Here is a 10,917-nt window from a genome sequence, read left to right on the forward strand (position 1 = left end):
CACGTGGGGACGTTGCAACGTCGCGACTGGATTCTCAGCCACGGGCGTTCATTGTCACCGCTGTCGGGAAGGACAGCCGGCAGAGGTCGCAACCGGGTACCCGATATCCGTACCCTACCGGATACCCGGCTACCCGTACCCGGCCGGGTACGGGTAGGCCGTGAGTCACTGGTGAGTCACCGTTTGTCACTCATTTCCCAACGTCTTGTCTCTTCTCACAATTCAAGTTCCTAGAATCAACCCACCCGCGCCTGCAACATGGCTTCATCCCAGAGGTCGCAATCGGGTACCCGATACCCGTACCCTACCTGTACCCGGCCGGGTAGAGTACGGGTACGGCCGGGTACCCGTTTGCGACCCTGGTACGGCCGGGTACGGGTAAGGAATCAAAACCCATTTGCGACCTCTGACAACCGGTACCGTCGCCGGCTTTCGGAAGGCCGGGGGGGGGGGTGTGGAGCCTGCGGTAGTTTGAGAGAAGTGGGGGCGGGGGGGGCGGTGAATTTTTCGCGTCGTAGCTTTAACCAAATTAAGTATCCGACGGCGTATAATAACGGTGTGCTTCGAAAAAACGTTAACGCTTACACAGGACTAATGGAGACAGAACGGATAACAGCACACTGGGACACGGTAACAAATGTAATCATCTTCTTGGTTCTTTCGGTAGAGTCACGTAGAAGGGAAATAATAAAATAATAAAAATAAAACATAATTAAATACAATTCTCACTTTTATTATTCTATTATTTCCCTTCTACGTGACTTTACCGAAAGAACCAAGAAGATGAATCCCTGCAGTCACGAAAGCTTTAAATCGAAATTAAATCCTCCTGTTTCGAGGGGGTGTGTGGTGTGTGATGTGTGATTTCGTGGGGAGCGGTGGCGTCGCGGTTAGCGAGCCGGGTTCGATTCCCGCTCACGGCCAACATAGGTGACGACTATCTGAACCGGTCCTGGGCCTCCCCTAGGTCTACTCAGCCTAAAATGAGTAACCTGGTGCGATGTGTAAACATCGCCACTGGGGAGACAAAGGCGGCCCGGGCGTGGTGCTGGCCACCCACCCCCTCGTGTGCCGTGCCGGCCTTTATCGGTGCTCGCTAACAGCACTTGCCCCTACAGTTTGTTAAGGCTACACGGGGGATCTTTATCTTTGATGTCGTCACTTGCGAGCCAATCGGAGGGTTGGGGGGGGTTGTGGGGGTTAATGTGGTCGTACAAATTACAACAGATACCTACTATTGGGTCGTAGCAGCAGCAGTAGTAGCGAGTAAGCATCGAGGGTTGATTCACACCGGCAGTATTAACCAGGGTAGGTCGCCGTGGTTCGAACCGCGCACCCGCTACCACCGCCGGGGCCGCATCACTGCCCCCCCCACCACCACCACCCGGTCTGTCCGCGTGCGTTCAGGACGGCACCACCGTTAGCGTCCTGCAAGAGAGGGGGGGGTTGGAGGTGATGGGGGGGGGTTATTTCAGGAAGGGGTAGTAGCATCCTCGGGCTACGTTTTTCAAAAAATGAAAGAAAAAAAATTCCAGTTTCTACTTCTGTTCATGTTCTTGTTGTTTTGCCGAAGAACCCAACGCTCGGGCTCGCTCGTCGCGGGACCTTGACGCTTGCGTCGACGGCACGGCGAGCGAAGCGTGTGTACGCGTGTGCGTACGCATGCACTTACATGCGCCCTTGATAAAAAGTTTAAAACGCGCGGAGGTGGGGGAGTGGAGGGAGCGAGGGGTCGTGACCCGAAACGTCGCCTGCCGTATACACATTTCTTTTTTTCCCCTTTTGTAAGGGCCGCCGCAGCGGTATCTGGCGCGGCGTGTAACAAAAAAATAAGTTTGGTTTCGACTGCTGCTGCTGCTGTTGTGGCTGTCGCATACTCGGGGTGGTTGGCTCAAGTGGCTGAGAATCCAAGCCTCGAGGTTTCAATGACCGTGAATGTTTCCTTTTTTCCCTTTTAAGTCGTCCCCTCCCCGCCCCCCTTTGTCTTATGTTAAGGGCAGCAGTTATTTCGTGCTGTTTTTCCAGTTGTTATTTTGTTTTGCTTACTTCGCAGCAATAATTATAATAAAAGTAATTTAAAAAAAGCGTGTGTGTGTCGTGGTGAAATCGTATTGTGTCTTTCGTTGTGCAAGGAGACCCCTCTGCTTACGGACGTGTTAGGGTTCCACAGGTCTTTGTTCGTAAGTCCAACTTTACTCCTTGATTCCAAACGCGTTGTACAGCGTGTACGCTAAACACGGGGAGTGGCTTTAAAAGTTGTATACGTTTTGCAGATGTAGATGCCACTGGTTCTTCACGTTCTGTAAATATAGATACTGGTTCTTCACGTTCTGTAGATGTAGATGGCACTGGTTCTTCACGTTCTGCAAATGTAGATGCCACTGGTTCTTCAAGTTCTGTAGATGTAGATGCCACTGGTTCTTCACGTTCTGCAAATATAGATACTGGTTCTTCACGTTCTGCAAATGTAGATGCCACTGGTTCTTCACGTTCTGTAGATGTAGATGCCACTGGTTCTTCACGTTCTGCAAATATAGATGATACTGGTTCTTCACATTCTGCAGATGTAGATGCCACTGGTTCTTCACGTTCTGCAAATATAAATGATACTGGTTCTTCACATTCTGCAGATGTAGATGCTGCTGGTTCTATGTTTTGGACTCTATGGAGGCCCGTCGTTAAGCGATGAGTCGTTAACAAGAGGGGTCATTTAGGGGTTCTACTCTACACTACTATACACTAAACTCTTTGGTTCTTTCGGTAAAGTCACGTAGGTAGAAAAATAATGGATCACGACGTTTCGATCGCAACACAAGCGATCGTCATCAGGTGGGACAACCGCTGCTGCCCTGAGGGAGATGGGTGAGTGACAGTGAGGCAGAGCCGTGCTCCGTCCACTGCTGCCCTGAGGCAGAGCCGTGCTCCGTCCACTGCTGCCCTGAGGGACCCCGTGCTCTCCACTGCTGCCCTGAGGGAGAGCTGCGCTCTCTCCACTGCTGCCCTGAGGGAGAGCCATGCTCTCTCCACTGCTGCCCTGAGGGAGAGCCGTGCTCTCTCCACTGCTGCCCTGAGGGAGCCCCGTGCTCTGTCCACTGCTGCCCTGAGGGAGCCCCGTGCTCTCTCCACTGCTGCCGTGAGGGAGCCAGACGTGCTCTGTCCACTGCTGCCCTGAGGGAGAGCCGTGCTCTCCACTGCTGTCCTGAGGCAGAGCCGTGCTCTGTCCACTGCTGCCCTGAGGGAGAGCCGTGCTCTCCACTGCTGCCCTGAGGGAGCCCCGTGCTCTCTCCACTGCTGCCGTGAGGGAGAGCCGTGCTCTGTCCACTGCTGCCCTGAGGCAGAGCCGTGCTCTGTCCACTGCTGCCCTGAGGGAGAGCCGTGCTCTGTCCACTGCTGCCCTGAGGCAGAGCCGTGCTCTGTCCCCTGCTGCCCTGAGGGAGAGCCGTGCTCTGTCCACTGCTGCCCTGAGGGAGAGCCGTGCTCTGTCCACTGCTGCCCTGAGGGAGAGCCGCGCTCTCTCCACTGCTGCCCGGAGGGAGAGCCGTGCTCTCCACTGCTGCCCTGAGGGAGAGCCGCGCTCTCTCCACTGCTGCCCTGAGGGAGAGCCGTGCTCTCCACTGCTGCCCTGAGGGAGAGCCGTGCTCTCCACTGCTGACCTGAGGGAGAGCCGCGCTTTCTCCACTGCTGCCCTGAGGGAGAGCCGCGCTCTCTCCACTGCTGCCCTGAGGGCGCCCCGTGCTCTCTCCACTGCTGCCCTGAGGGAGAGCCGTGCTGTCCACTGCTGCCCTGAGGGAGAGCCGTGCTCTCCCCACTGCTGCCCTGAGGGAGAGCCGCACTCTCTCCACTGCTGCCCTGAGGGAGCCCCGTGCTGTCCACTGCTGCCCTGAGGGAGAGCCGCGCTCTCTCCACTGCTGCCCTGAGGGAGCCCCGTGCTGTCCACTGCTGCCCTGAGGGAGAGCCGCACTCTCTCCACTGCTGCCCTGAGGGAGCCCCGTGCTGTCCACTGCTGCCCTGAGGGAGAGCCGCGCTCTCTCCACTGCTGCCCTGAGGGAGCCCCGTGCTGTCCACTGCTGTCCTGAGGGAGAGCCGCACTCTCTCCACTGCTGCCCTGAGGGAGCCCCGTGCTGTCCACTGCTGCCCTGAGGGAGCCCCATACTCTCCACTGATGGCCGCCTGAGGCTCGCACTCCCGGGGTGCGCTCCGTCGCTTTAAGATGTTCTATGTTCATGTTTTGTTTGTTGCGATTGCACCCCACTCAAGAGCCGCATGGCTCACAGGGCTATACCTAATCAATTAAACTTTAAACATAAGACCCCTTAAGAGCTTCCAAATAATCCTAGCAGTTCTTTCACTGATTAATAAGTCATAGCTCTTAGAAGTTTATGTCAATATCACAACTAAAGTTTAGATGCATTTCCATTAATTCACATTAAAGTGACATCGTGTGATCGTCAAAAAGTTTATGGAGAGTGAAAGTTTCAAGTTAAAGCCGCGTAAAGCCGCTCTTATTCGACTTGTTAAAAGACCTCAAGCCGTTCGCGTTGTTTTTTTATTTTTTTAATCGTAAATCACTATCAGCCGTACATCCGATCGTGTCTCAAGCCATTAAGTTAATACGTCGTTGAAGGTGAGTTCTTTAAACATTAAATTTGACAAACAATGCACACGGTTCTAATTACATTAGTACTGTAGTTTTTTGGGTGATTCAATCCACTGCTGGATTAAGGCCCACTGCACGCTGTGCAAGTGGATCGTAACGATTTACTTGACCAGCCTGTTGGGGGGTGCTGCAGGCTGTGGTTGTTGGAGAGTGCCATAGGCTCCCCCGCACAACCTAGTAACAAATAATTAAAGAAATTTAACTAAAGCACATTCCTGCGGAGGGAGCTGGTAGGAACGTTGGGTTGCTCGGTCAATGGCCTACAGGGTCAACGGCGGCGTGGTGTATTCCGCAAATATGGTCGACTGTGAGGGCGGGCACAAGCCGGCGTGAGTAGGTTAAACGTTGAGTTTTATAAGGGCACCACGGGGTGACCAGCCCCTCCCCACCCAGCCCCACCCCTCCCACCCCACACCCAGCCCCACTCTCCCCACCCAGCCCCTCCCCATCCTCCCCTCCCCACCCTCCCCTCTTCACCCAGCCCCACCCCCACCCCTCCCATTTTTGGATGCACGACGGACGGATGGACGGACACAATAATCCCCTGTGGGCTGGTGTAACCAGGAGGTTCCTACCAGTCTAAAGAAAAACATTACTTACCAGGTAAAGCCCACTGAACTATGTCGCTCTTTCTCAGAAGCGACCTGGCCGTCACGAATGACAGCTCAACGAAGTGGACTTATCGCCACGTGGAAATGTGGCGCAACCAAATCACTTTAAACGCGTGGTGACGTCGATTCTAAATGTGGAGGGGAAAACTGGAGGACCCGGAGAAAAAATCCACGCGACCACGGGGAGAGAGAGACACGGCAAACTCCACTGACACAGCAAGCGTCAGGGTCGGGATTGAACCCACGACCTCCTGCATACCAGGCAAGGTTATTAACATTTATTTAAGCCACCGTGGCGCCCCAAAGAAATATAAAAAGCCCTGAAAAATAAGTTGCGTCTATGAGCCGGGATTTGAATGAGCCGAGGGAGTCGGCGGAGGAGCGAACGTCCGAAGGAAGCGAATCCCACGACGAGTGAAGGAGCGGCCACCCATCGTCGCACAGAGACGTGACCTCGGCACGTGCACACACATACAGGGCTGGGTGGGCATTGTGGGTACAGCAGAGGTCGCGACCGGGTACCCGATATCTGTACCCTACCCGATACCCGGCTACCCATATCCATCCGGGTACGGGTACCCGTTTGCGACCCTGGTGCGGCCGGGTACGGGTACGGAATCAAAACCCGTTTGCGACCTCTGTCGCACAGAGACGTGACCTCGGCGCACACACACACACAGGGCTGGGTGGGCATTGTGGGTACAGGAAGTGCTGGGTTATGGGGAGCGCTGTGGCGGTGTGGTGCCTCCAGGGGGCGCTGCGATTTCCGTGGTGGCTACAGGGAGAGGGGCGCCAGGCCGTGCTGCTGCAGCGTGCGCTTGTGCTTGGCGTGGAGCAGCGCCACGCGGGGCTCCCACGCGGCCTTCGCCGTGTCCAGGCGAGACACGAGGGAGTCCAGCGCCGCCTGTACCGCCACACCGGGGCGGTGGGACAGGGGTGGGGGACACACAACAACAACAACAGGTTGTCGCGGTGGCGAGATGTTAGCTACCTCGCACGCTATACAGGAGGTCGTGGGTTTAAACACAACCCTGACGCCTGTAGCAGAATCAGATTTATTTTTTATACTCCAGAAGGAATCTGATTAGCTGTAAAGCTCTTATTTTCACAATGTTCAGTAGGGGAATGGGGTAAGAACGTTTCAACGACAAACAGTGACAAAAACACAATAGTAGTGCAGAGTACAAGACAGGCATCAGGGTCGGGATCGAACCCCTGACCTCCTGCATAGCAGGCGAGGAAGATGAGATCACACCACCGAGGCGCTGCCGCTTTAGTCAGTAAATATCATCCTCAACACTCTAACGTTTGAGACATACACGTCTAAGGGCCTCCTCTATCTGTGTTGGGTCAGGGCTTTCGAACAGCGCTGAGCTTGGCTCCGCGCCCACGAGTTGTTGACTCGTCAGCAAAATCTGGCGCGTTACAAATAAATGCCGTCATCATTCTCTCTCCCCGTGGTCCGCGTGGATTTCTCTCGGGGACCTCCGGTTTTCCCCTCCGCACTGAGAATCATCATCGCCCACGCGTTTCGAGTCAAGTTCAAGTTCATGTATTAGGTGTAGCCCTGTGAGCCAGTCGGCTCTTGAATCGGGTGCAACCGCAACAAACAAAAACATGAACAAAAAACATCTTCAAGTGAATATGTGACTAAGTGCAAACAGAAAATCCAAGAAAAGACAGCAAAATATTGCAGAAAAAGCACCGTACACAAAAATGTGCAAAAATCCCAGTGGGATGCAAGTCAAACAACAACAACCACAAGACAAACATGGCCAAACCAAAAAACTGATCGAAAATGACCAAAATAAAGCCATAAAAGCAATGAAACAGTGAAGGTCATAGGAACTGTGACCGAATTTTCACAATAAACGACGTAAACAACATGTACCACCAAACTCTGCAGCCATAGCTGGCTGCATGAGTCGGAGTATCAACAGTCATTTGGCTTCTGCTATCAATGTCCACGTGATGATGATGATGATGATTGTGGTGTTTCTGAAAAGGAGAAAAATCGGCTCCGTAGGCCTTACCTGCTAAAATGTAATTAGTTTAGTTAACCAATGTTCGAAGGCCCCCTTCATTATTTCAGTATTTGGCTACTGCTATGGATGTCCACGTGATGATCGGCCACTTCGGTGAGCTATCGTTTGCGGGCAGGTCGCTTCTGAAAAAGACCTACACAGCTGAGTGTACGAGTGAGTGTGTGTGTATGAGTGAGTGTATATGAGTGAGTGTGTATGAGTGAGTGTGAGTGAGTGTGTATGAGTGTGTGAGTGTGTACGAGTGAGTGGTTCTCACGTGGAAAGCTCTCTCGTACTCCTCCTCCATGAGTTCCATTTTGTCCTGGAGCTCCGTCTGCAGCAGCAGCTTCTCCCGGGAGAGTTTCTCTCGCTCCGCGCGCTCCTCCCTCACACTGCGTTGACTCTCCTCTATCTCACACACACGTGTATACACACACACACGTGTATACACACACGTGTATACACACACACACGTGTATACAAAGACAAAGATCCCCCGTATAGCCTTAACAGACTGTAGGGACAAGTGCTGTTAGCGAGCACCTATGAAGGCCGGCACGGTACACGAGGGGGTGGGTGGCCAGCACCACGCCCGACCGCCTTTGTCTCCCCAGTGGCGATGTTTACACACCGCACCAGGTACTCATTTAAGGCTGAGTCGACCTAGGGGAGGCCCAGGACCGGTTCAGATAATCGTCACTGGTGTTAGCCGTGAGCGGGAATCGAACCCGGGTCGCCAGGTTCGTAGCGCAGCGCGCTACCTGCTACACTACCGCTCCCCGTGTATACACACACACACAAATAAGGCAAAGATCCCCCATGTAGCCTTAACAGACTGTTGGGGGCAAGTGCTGTTAGCGAGTACCACCTATGACAGGCCGGCATTGCACACCAGGGCATGGTGTTGTCAGCACCACGCCCGGCCACCTTTGTCTCCCCAGTGGCGATGTTTTACACAGGGTATTCATTGAAGGACCGGCTCAGATTATTTACCGCTGACGTTGGCCATGAGTCGGACTCTAACTCGGCTTTGCTGGGTTTGAAGCGCAGTGCGCTAACCGCTGCGCCACCGCTCCCCACACAGAGACCCGCACATGTGCACTCCGGCATGTTGCCCAAGGGGTGGTTGAGTGTGTGAGCGATTCCGCTTGTGAATGACTGAGCGAGCGTGTTGGAATCTCACTCGGAGTTGCCGGGTTTGATGTGCAGTGCGCTAACGGCTGCGCCACCGCTCCCCACACAGAGGCACAAAGATCCCCCGCGTAGCCTTAACAGACTGCTGGGGCAAGTGCTTTTCGCGAGCACCTTTGAAGGCCGGAACGGCGCACGAGGGGGTGGGTGACCAGCACCACACCCTTTGTCTCCCCAGTGGCGATGTTTTTTTTTTAATACACCGCACCAGGCACTCATTTGAGGCTGAGTTGACCTAGGAGAGGCCCAGATAATCGCCACTGGTGTTGGCCGTGAGCGGAAATCGAACTCGGGGTCGCCGGGTTCGTAGCGCAGCGTAGCGCTGACCACTGCGCTCCACCGAGACACACGGGTACACGTGCACAGGGCATGTTGGTGCCGGGGGTGGTTGATTGTGTGAGTGATTCCGCGTGTGAATGACTGAGCGGGCGTGCTGCGTGGGTGTGCGTTGGTGAGTAACGATGCTGACTCCGCTGTTCATTATTTGACGTTCCTGCTGACGCCGGCGAGAGTGGCCGCGGCTGCTGTTGCAAGTGCGGCTGCCGCTACTGCGGTGGCTGGGAGATGTTACCCGCCTCGCCTGGTCTACAGGAGGTCGTGGGTTCGATCCTGACCCCGACGCCTGCTGCTGTATATTTGGAGTTTGCGTGTCTCTCTCTCTCATCATCATCACGGTGGCTAGGAGATGTTAACTACCTCGCCTGGTCTACAGGAGGTCGTGGGTTCGATCCTGACCCCGACGCCTGCTGCTGTATATTTGGAGTTTGAATGTCTCTCCCTCTCTCTCTCTCCCCGTGATTTTTCTCCGGGTCCTCCGGTTTTTCCCTCCACATTTAGAATCGACATCGACATTTCCACCGCTGGTTTAGAGTTCATTTGAGCAGAAAATATCCGACTCTTTCTGACTTCTGCTGCCGCTGCCGTGGGTGTTACCGCTGGCGATGAATCTGCTGATGCTGCTACTGTTGCTGCTACTAACGTTGACAACAATGCTCCCACTGCCAGTGTTACTGTTCGCGCAGCGAACGTGGTTTCCACCCCTTCTCCTGGAGCCTGTGACGACGGTAGAGGTCGCAACCGGGTATCCGATACCCGTACCCTACCCGATACCCGGCTACCCGTACCCGGCCGGGTACGGGTACGGGTAGCCGTTGCGACCCTGGTGCAGCCGGGTACGGGTACGGGTAGGCCGTGAGTCACTGATGAGTAACCGTTTGTCACTCATTTCGGGTAGGGTACGGGTACGGGTAGGGAACGGCGACCCTGGTGCGGCCGGGTACGGGTAAGGAATCAAAACCCGTTTGCGACCTCTTGACGACGGTGATGAGGATGATGACGACGATGGTACCACCACTGTTTAAACTGAACTATTAAACACTTTTTGTTATTTTACCAGGCAAGGCCCCACTGAGTTGCATTGGTCGTTTTCAGAAGCGACGTTGGCCATCGCAAACGATAGCTCAAGGAAGTTGCCGGCTCATCATCGCGTGGAAATCTCTTGCAGCTAAATACCATGAACGCGCGATGCTGATTCCAAATGTGGAGGGAAAAACGGGACGGCCGGGAGAAAAATCCAAATGACCACGGGGAGGGAAACATGCAAACTCCAAATGTACAGACATCGAACCTACGACCTCTTGTAGACCAGGGGAGGTAGTTAACATCTCACCACTGTGGAACTCATAAATCATTATTATTAAAATGCCACCATTAACCTGGCATCGTCAGCATCAGGATGGAACCCACGACCTCCTGTATACCAGGTGAAGTAGTTAACATCTCGCCATTGTGGCACCAGTAAATGATTGCCATTAAAATTCCACCATGAACCTGGCATCGTCGAGGTCGGCTTCGAACCCACGACCTTCTGTATACCGGGCGAGGTATTTAACATCTCGCCACCGTGGTGCCCTTTCATATCATTGCTACCACAGGTATCCTGCAGTGTATCGCTGTGGGATTTTTGCACACAGCGTTGGTGTATGGTGCTTTTTCTGGAAGAATTTGCTAGTTTTCGATTTAAAGCTTTCGTGACTGCAGGGATTCATCTTCTTGGTTCTTTCGGTAAAGTCACGTAGAATGGAAATAATAAAATAATAAAATAATACAATTTTAACAAAATAAAATACAATTCTCACGACGTTTCGGCCACAACGCAAGCAGCCGTCCTCAGGTGAAGAATAGGGCTGTCGGAAAGACAGCGTCCGAATGAACACCACCAAGCTTGGCAGCGTATATTTAAGCTGGGTTAGAAGAGGAGAGCGCCTTGACAAAGGAATTTACATTATTATTTCCCTTCTACGTGACTTTAGCGAAAGAACCAAGAAGATGAATTTGCTATTTGTTCCTGGATTTTTCTGTTTGCACATATTCACTTTAAGTTGTTTTCTTGTTCATGTTTTTGTTTTTTGTGTGTTGCGGTTGCACCCGATTC

The 10,917-nt window shown here is 53.5% G+C and overlaps 1 protein-coding gene across 1 annotated transcript; it reads right to left on the minus strand.

Moving 5' to 3' along the window:
* Nucleotides 1-5,158: 5,158 nt before the first annotated feature.
* Nucleotides 5,159-8,301, minus strand: DRC12 (dynein regulatory complex subunit 12 homolog). Its single transcript, XM_078882410.1, has 3 exons — nucleotides 8,286-8,301; nucleotides 7,570-7,700; nucleotides 5,159-6,172 (listed from the first exon to the last, which is right to left on the minus strand). The coding sequence occupies exons 1-3, from the start codon at nucleotides 8,299-8,301 to the stop codon at nucleotides 6,044-6,046; spliced, it is 276 nt and encodes a 91-aa protein (XP_078738536.1). The 3' UTR covers nucleotides 5,159-6,043.
* Nucleotides 8,302-10,917: the final 2,616 nt, after the last annotated feature.

Source organism: Lampetra fluviatilis, chromosome 65 (assembly GCF_964198595.1).
Source record: "Lampetra fluviatilis chromosome 65, kcLamFluv1.1, whole genome shotgun sequence".
Taxonomy (NCBI): domain Eukaryota; kingdom Metazoa; phylum Chordata; class Hyperoartia; order Petromyzontiformes; family Petromyzontidae; genus Lampetra; species Lampetra fluviatilis.